This window comes from Erpetoichthys calabaricus, chromosome 1, assembly GCF_900747795.2.
Source record: "Erpetoichthys calabaricus chromosome 1, fErpCal1.3, whole genome shotgun sequence".
Taxonomy (NCBI): Eukaryota; Metazoa; Chordata; class Cladistia; order Polypteriformes; family Polypteridae; genus Erpetoichthys; species Erpetoichthys calabaricus.
In genome coordinates, this window is record NC_041394.2 from 299,192,566 (window position 1) to 299,209,874 (window position 17,309).

The 17,309-nt window shown below is 36.2% G+C and overlaps 1 protein-coding gene across 1 annotated transcript in view; it reads right to left on the reverse strand.

Moving 5' to 3' along the window:
• ppp1r12a (protein phosphatase 1, regulatory subunit 12A) overlaps positions 1–17,309 on the reverse strand; it is a 355,094-nt gene that overhangs the window by 243,814 nt on the left and 93,971 nt on the right. The window contains 1 exon segment of the mRNA XM_051934734.1: positions 381–511. Coding sequence (XP_051790694.1) covers positions 381–511 — 131 coding nt within the window.

Below are 17,309 nucleotides of genomic sequence, written 5' to 3' on the forward strand. Positions count from 1 at the left end.
TCTTGTGCCATGGTCGGCTGTTTATTGAATTGTTGGTGGGCGGGGCTCTTGCTTGTCATGGACTTAGTGAATTTTATATATACAGTGTGTGTGTGTGTGTGTGTGTGTGTGTATATATATATATATATATTATATAAATTACATAAATCCAACATATTCAGAACATAAACTTAAAAACATTTTCTAAAATAACCATAGTAACTGTCAAATTTCCTATTAAAAATATTTAAAAACATACAGTTTAAATGCAGCCAAGTTTATTATAAGGATGTATCACAAGCTCCAACTTTTGACCATTTTTGCTAGCCAAGCACGCAACACAACACATAAATATTATGGGCGGAGGTTTTATGGCCCAATTTTCAACTGTTCTTACTTACTCTGCAATATCAAGGTATCCGCAGGATGCAGCAGCATGCAATGGTATCCAGCCTTCATTATCTGGCTGATTGATATTGGCTCCATGTTCAATAAGAAACCTCACCATGTCGACATTATCATCAATGCAGGCCTATTTACAAATAAAACAAAAGAAAATTACTTCAACATTTCAAACATTCTATTTAATATACCACCACTCTAAAGGTTACAAATAAAAATCCAACTGCTCATATAAATGATGTACTGCTAGAGTAGATGCAGGTTAAATTGACTTGTTCATGGTGGGGTGATGGAGAAGACTGAACCCATAGCATTGTGGCTGACTCTCTATTACCTGAAACCTTATGTCAAACTGCCTGCACAGAAAATAAATTTAATTTTCTCTGTCTGGGTGCAATTAAAAACAGGAGTAATCAAACATTTTGAGATAGAACCAATTAGGTGTACTTTAGTGCTGGATTTTGTAAGCTGTAAGTCCACATAGAAGCCAAAAACTGTAAAAATCAAGAACTTTGCTATAACTGAACTTCAAATGCAACAGAGCAGTATGTCTTTACAGGTTCATTCTTCTAGTCATTGTGTATGAGGACTGTCATATGCCACAGTCAAGTAATGGTCTACAGCATTTCATACTAGGAAAATATGTTTCAAAGATAACTCAAGATCTGGTCAGGCTATAACATCAATAAGAGAAGAAAATGTTACCAACTTTTTTGAATAATGATGAAATAATCAGCAGTGGCTGTGCATGAGGCACATTATAGGGCATAGTTATAGGTAAGCGAAATCAATACTTCATTATTACTAAAGAAAAAAGCAAGGTCTATTTGCTCAGAATACCAAGAATGCTGTCCACTGAAATGAAGCGTCACTGCATTCAATGTTAAAAGTAGAATATCCAGTTAATGAAATCCCACTAGAAAAAACATTTAATTTTCTCAACTGGTAAAGAAAACTTGGATATATCACTCATCAACAATAAAGCATGGGCACTCTCCAAAAGCAAAGTAATTCAAGGTCCAAGCCTATGTCAGCAAGATCATGTGCAAAATGTCTATTCAATGATACTTTATGTCAATTTGCTTTACAACTTACAGAAACAGTGTTGTGGAAAGTTGTAAACTACCTTCCTTCTGCTTCACAAAGAAGCTGTTCTCACTATACAGGCCGCAAAAATGCTATGTGAAACTCTGGATTCAAAGTAACTTATTTCCCAGGTCTAGACCTAATCCAAAGGCTTGCTCCAGAAAATGTGCTACTGCCATTATGAAGATATCAAGTCAGATAGGGAAAAGGTAATATTAGAAAGGAAAAAGTGAACAAGGGTTAAAACCTGAATAAATCTGCTTGAAAAAAATGAAGTAAATAAATACTATGTTTTTATTATGGGAACAAAAATATATCAATCCTATAAAAAGTAAATACGGCACACCAAAGTTGGTGTTCCATAAATGAGGAGAACCACTTTCCATTATGTGAGATGGCAAACCAAACAAAATGAGTCGCTTAAGGGTGTACTCACACTAGGCACATATCTTCCGTACCGTGCCCAAGTGCGACTGTCCCCCCACTTCCTACTCCCCCGCTGGCCTGCACTCACACTGTGCTTTATGTTCTGTGCCCGGGCACACTTTTGTCGTGACCACACGACTTCGTATAAGACCAAAACAAGATCTGAACATGGAATTACAACATGCATGTCAAAAAGATTACTTATTTTCTGGTGGTTTTGGTGTCATGTTGGGCAGATAATGCTCTATCCTCTAACAGATTTATTGAGTGTGCAGTGCAGCATTTTGCTGCTAATCGTGCTGCATATACAAGAAGATTTTTTGCAGAGACAAATGAAGTTATGGAAGAAATTTGCAGCTTTTCTTGTCAACTACAATTCATATTTATGTGTAATGTGAGAATAAAAAACTTTTTAACTCTAATGATATTGAATGAAATGGGAACTGTTGCATCATTGACGTCATGTCTGTTTTCCGTGCTCGAACATGTTTAGCGATCACACGGTTCCCAAATGTTACTTACTTGTGCTCGGGCCCACCTATTCCAGCAGGCGAGGGCATAGTACAACTGGCCTGGCATGGAGCAATCATACTAGTCAAACGAACTAGACTCTGTGGGGATACATGTGGACAAAAGTGCTCAGGCATGGAACAAATTGCCAGTGTGAGTACACCCTAAGATACCATTTAAAAATCCCTATCTCAAACACCACCAATGAGTTTTTATTAAGTAAAAAGAATGCAGAAATTTTAATGTGGTCACATTAAGTCAAATTTACATTACTCTATAAAAGATAAGTTAACTAATCAACACAAGCTCCTGGATGCTTACAGTCCAGAGAAGCACCGCCCTGTCACAGTTCTGCTAGGAACAAAGAAAAATAGGGAGAAAAACTTAATAGTACAAACAACAAACCATACACATCACAAACAATAAACATTAGTAATAATGAAATATATAATGGCACATTAAGTACAAACATACATGTAGTAGCATTTAAAACAGTTAACCTCAATCTGAATATATTTGAATATTTAAGTTATTTTTAATATGAGTATTCAGATTTTTGTATAATTTAACAGCCCTAGACAATCTTTTTATTAATAGGGTATTTATTAATTGACTGAGAGATAGAGTCTAATACTCCAGAGTCTAAACACCAAATCCTTACCCCAAGTGAAGCTTTCAGCTCCACATGTTTAGAACAGCAGGTTATAGTCTACACAGCCGGTTACAGTTTACACAGCCATAGAGTAGTTTACACTTTGAACGACTGCCTATCATTGAAAACTTTTGAAAATGTACATCTACCATATTATAAATGTTATGCAAACTGAACAGAAGTAAAATATAAGGTGCTTTACTTGTAACAATTTTTCAATTTTGACAAACAATGACAGATGCACATATTTATATGCTGCCCATTCAGATTTTTAAGAGACTGTAGCCACTTAACTATGTTTAGAAGCAATCTCTATTGCCAAAAAACACACGCAAAAGTGACATAGTCTAAGTTAGTGCTGGGTGGTATACCGGTTCATACTAAAAACCGTTTATTTTTGTTATGATATGAATTTTTCTTATACCGCAACACCGGTTTAAATAGCCTAAACAACATTTGGAACGTGGCGCAGTGGGAAACTGTTTAAGGGGGGGTCCATTTTCACTGCGGCACCGCTAAACACGCACGCAACTTTTTTAAAGTTCTGAACACTCTACGGTCTAAGTTAATAACTAGTTTTAATTTCACAAAGACGTTTATCGTGTGGTGATTGCTTATGTGGAGAAAGAAAAATGAAACATAGGAACTGGGGGTTTGGTACGTCAGACAGAGACCGCACGAATGCAATAAAGAAAGCCTGCTCAGAGGAAAATCCATTGAATTTTGTGTTCGTGTCTCTGACCACCAGATCACAAAGTTAAACCTGTGCGATACCCATTCATACATCCAGTTTTTTGGAGCCTCGTCACACCTGCCATAAAGTTCTCTACACTGAATGTACACCTGGGGACCCCTTACTGCGAGGGAGCAGCACTACCGTGCATGTTTAATACCTGTTTTAATGCATTTCATCATGAAAATTTATCTTAGCATTCTACATTTTCAGAGAGCAGGAATATCATGAAGTGAATGTATCCTGTGTGGCGATCGCTGCCTGCGCCTCCTCTTAGTACAAGAAGAAGTCAGTTTAAGGAGCACATAGCGATTAACAACTGGGTCGGGGAATACTTAACACAAAGCATTTAATGTGCTACATTAACTTATGACAGGGTTTGAGAAAATCTAGTAAATTAAACATTGATTTTAGGATGAAGTTTAGTTTACGACATTCTACTTTAATGACAAAATAAACTATGAGAATAAAGTGGAAATGTTGACTTTAATCTCAACATAAACATCGAGTTTAAAGTGGAAATGTTGAGAATAAAGTCAACATGTCGACTTTATTCTCGACATAGTTTTTTTTTCCCCCCCACTGTGTCCATATTTTTTTTTCCTTCACCATGGCCATAATACGCTTCAGTAGGGCTATACCACAAATGGCATTATAAATGCAAGTTTCAGTTTTATTATTTATGTACATACCTTAGCTTGAAGCAAGGTCCATATTAATGCAGTTTGCCTTAATGATGGTTCAGTTGGTAAAGATGTCATCACCAAGTTGCACTTGTTTTATTTAATTTTATTTTTATTTGGTGAATACTGTGTGATGCACCTGGGCTTGAAATCTTGGAAGTAATAGTACTGTATTTATTACTACTGGAAGTTGCACTATTATTTATGTTATTGTTATTATTTATTAGTTTAAATATTATGCAGTTTAATGATGGTAAAGTTGTTTAAAAATTCACTTTAACATGTCAGTGGACAGAGATTGTTAACATCAACAAAGTGTAGTTGGTTTACAAAAAATATTTACTATTTATTCCTTTGCTAAGACATGTTCAGTGCAATACAACTTTTGATAAACATCTCTGGATATTTTACTAAGTCTAAATGCCTCTTTGGATGGTTGAAAATATGTTGTCAAAATTTTGGTTTAAGTTGTTTGCAAACTTTGTTCAATAAAAAGGCTCTATATTTTGACTGCATCTGTCATGTAATGTTATACGATTCCTTCTCTCTATTAGTGCCACCCCCTTGAAAACTATCACTTTATGGGGCCATGCAAACCTGTATTAATACTTGTGTGCACATTAAAATGTTTTTTTGTACAATGTACAATTCTCATGACAGTGGAATAGGTTATTCTTAGCCAGTAATTGCAGAGGAAAATGTGGTTAACATCCACTCATGCATGGGAAAAAAATACCGTCCAATACAGTGAAACCGGTATAATTTTGAAAAATACCATGATATAGAATTTTGGTCATACCGCCCAGCACTAGTCTAAGTATCTATTTAAAATGCTGGCCTTTACCAAACATGAAACAAAGAATAATTTAATGAAGGTAACAAATTTAGTGCACAGTGGAATGTATTTTACTGTTGCAAGAGCAAGGCTTAAACTTCCAGACCCTTGGGAATCGCATGCAAAATAGGGTGTTTTGACAAATGGGGAATGGAATAACAATTAGAAATGCTTTAAGAGTTATGAAAACAAACAAACAAAACAAACAGGCATTAAACTAGCTTTGTTTCATTAACTAGAGAGGCAGGTATTTGCTAAATATCCTAAGTAAAAAGTAGTTTCCTCAGCAATTTCAAAATTTAAGCAGGCTATTTGCTAAAAATTAACGAGCAAATTATTTGGTATACCCTAACAGTTAAAAAGCCAAACAAGATGAATGCAATTGTCCTGATGCATGTCAATGTCAGAACAGAATAAATAGATTGCACCAGATTTACCTATTGAAAGGAAACATTTCTAATTATTCTTGAAAAATTTCCAACCTTTCTTTAGCCACCTGAAAAATACAATATCTCCAATGAGTCCTATAACTGCTGGGTATGCATATAAATTAATAAAGCAGATTATAATAGTCAGGTCTGTTATTTTATTAATTTTTCTCACAAAGCATTACATTTCTTACCAATTGTGGATAGTCCCAATATTTTCTACATTGTGAATTCTTTTGGCTTCATTTGTGCATATGTAAGAAACACTTAAAGACCAACATTAACAGAATACTGGAATGTTGGTATTTGTACAGTAGTATAGTGAACTAAGAAGAACATGCATATATAATTTTCGGTATTGGTTCTGGGAGAGTTAAGGCAGTTTAGAAATTCAAAGTTGAATATATCATAAAACATATAGCTAGCCTTATTATACGGTAAAGTCACATTTGCACTAACATTTGGTACACATATACTACGTGACATTCTACTATCCGCTTTCAGGGTGATGATTTGTATTACTCTTTTCATTTTTATTTTATTTTATTGTTGAATCAACTCTCAGCACCGCGCAGCAGGGCGGCGCATGCGTATATGCGCCGTTCTCATTCCCCACCACCTTTGCTAATCATTCTTGTGGCAGATGGAAGACTTAAGTGCCAGTTTAAGTGAAAAATTAAAGAAAACGTACTAAGTAATTGCAACACAAAAACTAACAATCAGTTTTAAGGCGAAAAGATGCCAATGAAAGAAGAGAAGCAGTGAGCCGCTAGGGTGGAGAAAAGAAGAGCTGCTCAGGAAGCAGCAAGCGCATCAACCTCTGAGCAAATGAATACTAAACAGAGACAGAGAAAGAGGATGAAAACTAGGAATGCTCAAGTCAAGCGTATTCACTGCACGTTATTGTGCAGTATGCCGTTACTGGTAATATATGAGTTATCGATTATAATGAAAAATCATCAGATTACATCGTAATGTCAGCATGAAAAAAATGACTGCATCTCCAAGCGTGTAAATAGTAGGGTAAAATACTTATGTAAGACCGTAAGAGTGCTTCCCCTTTGAAAAATCAGCCGTCATTTTGTAAACAATATTGAAGACCAATTTGAGACATGAAGAACATGCCTAAGTAGACGGTTTCAGCACGAAGTACGTACCCTAATGTTTAAAATTTGAAAGTAGTGGTAAAGATGTGCCCTGCACAGCACATATAATTCTTTTTTCTCTTGTCTCTTGCACTTGTCCGCGGACAACTGAAAGCAGAAAAACACGCTTGTCCGACAGTCAATTTACCCGTGTCGGACGAGTCGGGTGTTGGATTTCCGCACCCCTGAAGTAGTTTTTTGGCAGCATGTCTGAGTGTTAGCTTATATTTCAGCTTGTGAAACTGTAATTTGTTAATGCAGCAATAAGTAATTATTTTATATATATTGCATAGTTTACTGTCAAATAAAGTAAAGAGTATGCGACACGTGTTTCGCCCTCATTTGGGCTCATCAGGCATACACACTCTACTGCTCCCCACTCGGGGAATTGAACCCCAGACGTCAGCATCAGAGACAAAGCCCCTTTACGCTGCGCCACAGCGTGTGGTTCATTTCCAACCACAAGCATAACTTGGTAGGTAACCATCCACACAATTCAGGTTGTCGAGACTCAGACTACGAATGCAATGAATTAATTTTATATATATATATATATATATATATATATATATATATATTATATATATATATATACATACACACACACACACACACACACATACATATTATACATGTACATACACAGTAGATGGGCTCAACTGGTCTAGCGCATAAATCTATCTGCTGAAGTGTTAATCTAATTGAAATGAATTCAACAGACTGTAACTGAAGTCCACAATTCCCTACGACCTCAATCACTACACACTCACTCATCATTTCAAGGCATTTATTGCATGGACTAATGCATTGCATTTTTAATTCCAAAAGGTACCATATATAACCAATACTATATCCTAACACATTCAATTCTAAATAGGAAAAAATAACAAGAAATGAAAAAAGGCTGATTGAAGAAGTGCTAATTCCATTGGAGACTACTGAATGCCATACAAAGAGAGGTAGCTGGATGGTATGACCATGGTGGTCTCACACTTGCATCTTGGGAGTGTCCCTTTTATAATTGTTAATGTTTTTTTTTTTATTTATTTATCTGATTTATTCTTGTACTCATTTTCCTACATTAGTGAAGGCACATCACCAGAATGTTTAATTGACTTCCTCTGTCATTCTTATTTCCTGTATTGGTCATATTTAACTTTTCATGTTGCCTCCATTATACAGAATTTATGTCCAAGCATATTTGTTTTTAAGTACTTATTTTTGTAATGCACCCTCAGTTGGAATGAAAACAGTGCATTTTATTACTGTATGCATTATAAAATACATTCCAGCAGACAAAGCATCAGAAATGTTAATGCTGGATGGATAGAAATACACTTGTATTGGTAAATATACACACCCACACACACTGACATTGCTTAATATAAATTATATTTTCTTGAAATAATGAAAGGCTCAAAGTACTCTAATTACTACTAAAAGCTATTAATAATATAAATAGATTAATATTCAGTATTTATGTGAACCCTGAAAACCATGAGGACTGATTTAGATCACTTATAGGACGGGGCTGGGTGGTCTCATGGCCTTAGAACCCCTTCCGATTTTGTTTTTTTCGTCCAGCCCTCTGGAGTTTTGTTTTTTTTTCTGTCCTCTCGGCCATTAGACCTTTTTTATTTACTATTTCCTAATCTTAATTTTATTTTTCATGAACTTTTCTTTCTTCATCTTGTAAAGCACTTTGAGCTACATCATTTGTATGAAAATGTGCTATACAAATTCTTGTTGTAGATTTGTAGAACTGCCAATTGATCTCTCTTGGTTTCTTTGTAGTTGATAAACCATTCACTTATGTTCCTAACTGCCCAGTGTTGTCTTTGCATCTAGAAGGATAGGACCTCTAGTCAAAGTTGCTCCTCTTTTCTTGACCTTCTCAAACTGTCCAGGACAATCAGCCTAACAACACTGGAGCAAACTGTGGACGTTTGCTCACACTTAAGTACATAATCATGGTGTGAACCACGCAGCTCAGTCAAGCTCTGTACAAAATATCATTGAGCCACTATGTGGGCACCATTCATAAAAGGAATACAGCTAAAGGTCAGACGTCATCAAATAAGTGTGGAAATGCCCAATGCTGATTTCAAAACACTTCAAAATAGTACTATGGTGTTGTACCGTGTTACCCATTATGGATATAACGAGAAGTCAAGCAAAATGGTGTCAAACACTTCAAAGTAATCATACAAAATACATTTGTCTGACAACTCCAGGTAAAACAATAAAATTGCCACTTTTGAATAAACATCCTTTCTCTCTATTATAAAAAAAATCTTGGGAGACAAGACATGATCTTCTTGGATCTCCTCAGAAGACAATTTGACATCCCGCAAGAGATACTTTAACGTCACGCGAGACAAGGCAGTGAGACAACATTTAAAACAAGTTCATGGACATCTAACCTAGCAGTTGTTCGAATGCTTTTGGCAGACACACTTCATGTGCTCCCAGCTCTTAAAACAACGACAAGCAACAAGTAGAACACGCAGCTCGCCAGCAGCAGCAAGCCAGCAGATGATTCAATCGCTTCTCGTTCAGCCGCCCCCCCCCTTCACAACGCAAGCAGCATTATGTGTCCTGTGAGAAAGACATTTAACAATGCCCGGAACCAGAAATAAAGAACAGTATTGTTTTTAAAAAAGTAAAAGTGTAAGTAAAAGTGTAAATAATGCATATGTAACAATTCCCATGAAAATAACAATCTGTTTAAATTGTATATCCGGTACAGCAAACCCGGGAATGGGCAAGCAAAGCGAGCAGGTGGCGGAGCCCCCTAGTATACATAAAATTATGAACATTAATGACTTTACAATGGCACATTCAGTATTACAAACAAAACACCTTTTCAGCTGTCTTAATAGGATAAGAAGGGTATGTAGTGAAATGTAATTTAAAACCACTCTCCTAGCGCGACTACCACTGTGCTAAACTAAAAATGAGTGCTCATCTCTCATTATTTTATTTAAGTTGCATCATAAAGTAACTGCAACAGAAAGGAAAAAAAAAAAAACACTACATTTATCCAAGATCATCTGATTTTGCAGATGGAGCTCAAGCAGGTGAGTGACTTGCTCATGGTCAGACAGTGTCAGTAGTAGGATCTGAACCCACAATCTCAGGGTTTAAAGTCTAAAGCCTTAACTACCTCGTCTCACTGCCTGCCGGTTATCAGGAAAGCAGTAATAATTACTACCTAGAATTTTACTTAAATAATCAAGGAAACTGGTAAACCTACATATTATAAATATGAGTAACAGTGAGCTTATGTACTTTTGGTTGATTACATGCCTCAGAACATAGACCAAGTAAAAGCTGATCTGCAAGCAGCCATATAGTACAATTTACTCTGATATATAAAAAGGTCCTTAACACAATTCTTCAAGCCACAAGCCCTTAAAAAGAGTAATCATTCCACCCCCATTTAAATCCACAAATACCGTAGCCATGCAGAGCTGAAAGACTACACATGCCACACGTTCTGGGCACATGACGGGCTGGTCAAAATACTTGACCAAATTTGGACAGTTTATTGTGCCATATATGGAAAAAAATGAGAGAGACAGTCTCCAATCTCTTATCTGGGTTTGTTTGTGTATTCTGCTAGTATGTTTAAGTCCACAGACTAGATTTAATATAAGGCTGTGTAAAGAGAGAGTTTTGTCATCTCTTACCAGGTGCAAACAGTCTTTTTCCTTGGATGACATTTCATCAGACTGCAGAGTAAAGACTGGACTAAAATTCAGTACAATGTCATACACATACGGCACAGCTGCTTCTAAGAATAGCATGCCTGAGTCAAAGTGTGCTTTAACATACTCTGAAAGACAGGGGAGCTAGCCTGATTTATATAAAACATTATGTAGACTTTAACCCAATTATAGATGCAATAAAAATGTACAAAATATCTTTTGACTCCAGCACTATCCAGTACTTGACAAGTATGAAACAAAGTATAATTATAACATTTTCTTTCTTCAGATACACATGCATGTTAAAAACTAGTCATACATCTGCAGAATTGATACTTAGCAGGATAAATGTAAAGGAACAAAATCTGCCATATTAAAATTATACAAGAGAACTAAAATATATTATACTTTAAGTAGAAGATCACAATTTTTGGCATATACACTTATTAATGTGTTATTATTTATTAGACAATTTTATATCTGTTGCTTGTAGCAAAAGTTTTGCTTTAGCAAAACTGCTCTTCCTTAGTAAATCCATTCAATATCAAAACCCATTTTATAAAAACCAATAACCTGCTCTTTCCCAAAGGTGTAACAGTCCACAAAAAATTGTTAGAAATATAAAAGTTCTCAGTGTACTTCTGTTCTCTGACTGCTGAAGAAAATAACACTAAAAGTGAAGAGGTTAAACAGTATTTCACTGCAGGTTTAACTTTTATGAACCAGCAGAACTAGCAAAATACACACATTAACATACCATATGGAAAAACTACATAAAAGTGGTCTGAAAAATAGATAATAAATTAAATATGTATGACAAAATAAACCAGACACTTAACAATGTTTGACTTTAAACCCCAGAAGAGAGAGATAATCTATTGAACTATATGTTATAAGAAATGCTGACAAGGAAAACCAAACCAGAAAATTAACCACTATTAAACAGCTCTGACTTGTTTTAATAATTAAGTGCTCAACTAAAACTGCATAGTATAGAACAAGAGGATTTTAGCATCATTACTAGCAGGTCTGCCTTTTTTTTTTTTTTTTTTTTTTTTACGGACACAAAAGAGAGACACTGAAAATGACTATTTTCTCTTGAAACTAGGCAGCAGTTTGCATGAATGTGAAAGGGTACAACTGTAGCCACTTGTGCTGCTATGAAAGGTCTTGAATTTGTAAGAAATGTAAGCTCTCTTAAAGAAAGGCATTTAATAGCAGAATGCAAATGTAATCAGTACATAGTTTTATTAACACACGAAACTAATAACTTAAAATTTAAGTATCAAAAATGCAGATGAACAATATTGAAAAAAAATACTCTGGGTTCTCTGAAAACCAAATCAAGAAGAAACTATTCAAGGAACATGCAAACTACAGTAAGAAAGCAAAAAGGAATTTAAATACACAAAAAAAATTGCAGACATTTTAACAGACATATTTAACAGTTTTGAGATTCAACACATACTGTTCCTAGTACAGTGGAACCTCGATTTGCGAGCATAATTCGTTCCGGAAACGTGCTCGTAGTCCAAAGCACTCGTATATCAAAGTGAATTTCCCCATAAGAAATAATGGAAACTCAGATGATTTGTTCCACAACCCAAAACTATTCATATAAAAATGATTAATACAAAAAGTAAAGTAAAAATACATAAAACAAATTAACCTGCACTTTACCTTTGAAAAGAATCATGGCTGGTGTGAGTGAGTTTCTAAACTCTTGTGGGATTCCACCCAACGGGACGACACGCGGAAGAGCGTCCCAAAGCAATCACAGTCTCCCAGCACTGTAGCAGTTCGCCTTAAAAGCGAATCCGAAAAGATCGCGGACATGCTATAAGCGCCTGCCGTTGATGGGTGATACAAGGAACAAGGAACATTATAAATGTGCAGGGGCCTGCCTGACTGCTGTGTCTGTTTGAAGCTGAATAAAGCTGGTGTTGCTAAAGTACTGAGACTCAGCTTTGTCTTTTAGTGTGCAAGACGGGGACTCGCACGTCACAGCACACACACGCGCGCACACACACTCGCAATGCTAATGCTGTAGTAAATATTATACCCTCGTACGGATGTTTACTATGAGTGAGGCACGCCAACTCAGACGGAGAATAGGAGACGATTGCCCAAAATCCCGCAGCGAGAGAGAGAACCACCATCAGCTCAGTTGTGATCACATGAAGTTCAGCAGACGATGAGTATACATACTACTCGTACTGCAAGACCTCGCTCGTTTATCAAGTCAAAATTTATTAAAAATTTTTGCTCGTCTTGCAAAACACTAGTAAACCAAGTTACTCGCAAACCGAGGTTCCACTGTATTTAAAATTCAAAAAGTAAATCAATTATTTCATTGCAAAAACATTTGAGTAAATCCTTAAAGAAGCCACCAATTATATGTATAAAAATCATTGTTTCCCAGCCCCCACAAAACTATTAAAACCCAAGAAAATGCCTAGACGTTACAAATTATTAAGTATTGTACTTTGCATTTAAGTGACTACAGGCCAGATTTGAAGTGGTAATTTTTTGATGAGGAATACTTAAGAGTTTGCACCAACATGGATTCATAAATTTGTAGTAATTTTAAATGAACTTCAAAGAATGAATGATCATCACAATAACATTACCAAATAGCATTACATGTGCTGAGTTGCAGCAATTTGTAAGACAACAAAACTACAGTGTCCCAAGCCAAAACATCCACAAACCATTTTGCTCAATGCCCAGTGTAAACAATGTCCATGATACATGGGTAAGTGCAGCTGATTATTCATAATCCACAAACATCCCTCCAAGGCAATGGTATTGTATATCACTGACATTCTGAAATGACAATGTGAACTCTTACAATACTGCAGAGCCCTACTCAGCAGTGATATCAGGAATTCTAGATGCCATAAGAAAACGAAACGAGTTTTTGTTTAGCAATACAATGTTGCTAATACACAAATTATGTAAATTAATAAAAGCCACCTATACCAAAAACCAAGGATGAGTATAATTATAAAAGCGATGTGTGTTTACCTAAGACTGGTGTCAGAAAACAATATCAAAAATGGCATGTCACTCTGTACAGCAGCACTGTCACATAAAATGAGTTGTATTCATAATGTTACAAGATGATGTTAGACTGGACTGCATGATCCACAGAATCATTAAGGCTATGTTCACACTTTATTGTTACCTTGTGTTATTTCAACATCTGCATACTGCAGGGAATCTGCAGCACCCCAGTAAATTCAATTATACTCTATAGCCCTGGTTCATATTACTGCAGAGATTTGGACAGACATAAATGTGAAGAATTGTGCATAAATTACACACACATCCACAAACACATGCAATTCTAGCCCAAAGAGAAAAAAAAACTAGAATTGGAAAAGTAAAATTAGCCTTTAAATTACATGATTGTTGCATTGGTATACATCTTCACAAGACACAAAATACATACAAACAACTCCACTAATTTTTGCCATAAGTTTTCATAGTACTTCAAATTAATAACATCTGTGCTAAAAGGATGTTTAATGTCTCTGCATGTTTTATAAAATGGCCAATAGTTGGAGGTATCTCTTCGCCTTTACCTTTGCTCTTCATTTCAGTCATGAAGAAATTACACAAGACAGTAAAACAGAAAAATAAAATGCAAATCAACATACTAAGAAAATTATGAATAATGCACAAATTAGTCATCATCCTTCACAAAAGAGATATCATGACCATAGGCATTTAAAACTAAGCAAGATAAAAATCAACATTGCAAACACTACATGGTGAGTGTATTATTCACATTATCAGCTAAATGTCAAGAAAGCTAATGAATCCTGTGTCAATAGAACATAATCAGCACGTCAGTTACACTTTTATTTCTACCATCCAGGGAAACCAAGAAAAAACTGTGACAAGGTTTGTTTCTAGTTTAATTTATAATGACTTCTCAAAATAGGAATATTTTACAATGATTCAACACAGAAAAAAAAACACATCTGCTTAATAATGAAATAGGTAGAAATGAACCTAAAGAAATTTTCAAAACATGAGAAAGTTGATATCACCTCTGTAATGATCAGCTTGTCAAAATAAGAACTGCCAATCATCTTCTTCTACAAATAAATATTTTTAAAATTATTTTAACAGTTGCACCACTAATACTGATCAGTTGTCACTAAATTCTTATTTACTTTTCTTAGGCATCTTTATCCAAGGCTCAGGTGCTAAGAAGGGAATGTGGACAAAGCTTATGCCCTGAACCAATTTTTAATGGATTTTCTCTCCCACTGTCAACTTTTTCCAATGAACAGTCTCCCCACACCATCTCTACTACAACAACTTCTACTACATCAAGTAGAATGGCCAGTGACAAGTCCACCACTGACCATTATTATGGGCTGTCCATAACTGAAGACCAAGTAAGGAGTGAACTGAGGAACCTACACGACCAGGTAAGATCATCAGGACTGACTCCAAGGACTGTGCTGATCAACTTTGTATCCCGTCACCTGTTCAGTATGCCCCATAGGCTCCAGAAAGTGATGTCACTGTGGAAATTAGGGTTGCAACGATTAGTCCACATCATCAACAATGTCGACTACAAAAAATCATCAACGCGTCATAAACAGAACATTCAATAGAGGCTCCAGTCACAAAGAACCACATTGGTTTTTGTAACTGCAATGCACTACATGAACGTCTGGGGGCAGTATCATTTGTTATTGTTTGTCAAGACTGCAAACCAACCAAGAAAGAAGAACGTCTAAGGAGAGGAAAATAAACATGGTTGAAATGGTGAGTCAGATAGAGGAGGGGCAAGGAGATGGAAAAAAAATTGAGACAGAAACAGAAAGAGTGTGGGCGGCACGGTGGCGCAGTGGGTAGCGCTGCTGCCTCACAGTTGGGAGACCTGGGGACCTGGGTTCGCTTCCCGGGTCCTCCCTGCGTGGAGTTTGCATGTTCTCCCCGTATCTGCGTGGGTTTCCTCCGGGCGCTCCGGTTTCCTCCCACAGTCCAAAGACATGCAGGTTAGGTGGATTGGCGATTCTAATTTGGCCCTAGTGTGTGCTTGGTGTGTGGGTGTGTTTGTGTGTGTCCTGTGGTGGGTTGGCACCCTGCCCAGGATTGGTTCCTGCCTTGTGCCGTGTTGGCTGGGATTGGCTCCAGTAGACCCCCGTGACCCTGTGTTCGGATTCAGCAGGTTGGAAAATGGATGGATGGATGGACAGAAAAGGTGTGGGAGCACTTCACCAAAAAAGAAAAAACAGTTGAATGCAGATTATGCAAAGCAGAGCTTTCTTTTCACGGCAGCACCACCACGATGCATGAGCATCTGAAACACAAGTATCCTGGTGCTGTGATGCTGCCATCTCTTGAGGTAAGTTTTAGTGAGTAAAGTTAGTGTCACGTGTTAACTAGGGGTGGGCGGTATGACCAAAATTCTATATCACGGTATTTTTCTAAATTATCCCGGTTTCACGGTATTCGACGGTATTTTTTTCCCCATGCATGAGTGGATGTTAACCACATTTTCCACTGCAATTACTGGCTAAGAATAACCTATTCCACTGTCAAGAGTATTGTACATTGTACAAAAAAAACATTTTAATGTGCACACAAGTATTAATACAGTTTTGCATTGCCCCATAAAGTGATAGTTTTCAAGGGGGTGGCACTAATGGAGAAGGTATCACATTGCATGACAGATGCAGTCAAAATATAGAACCTTTTTATTGAACAAATTTTGCAAAAACAAACTATAACTTTGACAACATATTTTCAACCATACAAAGAGGCATTTAGACTTAGTAAAATATCCAGAAGTGCTTGTCAAAAATTGTATTGCACCGAATATGTCTTAGAAAAGGAATAAATAGTAAATATTTTTTGTAAACCAACTACACTTTCTGTTAATGTTAACAATCTCTGTCCAATGACACGTTAAAGTGACTTTTTAAACAACTTTATCATCATTAAATTGCATAATATTTAAACTAATAAATAATAACAATAAAATAAATAGTAGTATTATTACTGATAGTTGCACTATTACTTCAAGACTTCAAGCCCAGGTGCATTACACAGTATTCACCAAATTAAAATAAAATAAAACAAGTGCAACTTGGTGATGACATCTTTACCAACTGAACCATCATTTAGGCAAATTGCATTAATATGGACCTTGCTTCAAGCTAAGCTATACTGGGAAGAAAAAAACAAACTATATGTCGAGAACAAACTCAACATTTCCACTTTATTCTCATAGTTTACTTGATAATTAAAGTAGAATGTCGTAAACTAAACTTCCTCCTAAAATCAATGTTTAATCAATTACTTAATTTACCCCGTCATAAATTAATGCAGCACATTAAATGCTTTGTGTTACGTTCCCCGACCCAGTGGCTAATCACTACGCTTCTTAAACTGACTTCCTCCTCACTAAGAGAAGACAGCGATCACCATACAGAATCCATTCACTTCATGAAATTCCTGCTTTCTGAAAATTTAGAATGCTAAGATAAATACTTGATATCATTTTCATGATGAAATGCATTAAAGCAGGTATTACACATGCATGGTAGTGAGGCGGTAGTGCTGCTCCCTCGCAGTAAGGGGTCCCCAGGTGTATGTTCAGTGTAGAGAACTTTATGGCAGGTGTGACGAGGCTCCAAAAAACTGGATGTATGAATAGCTATCGCACAGGTTTAACTTAAATATTGTGTAAAT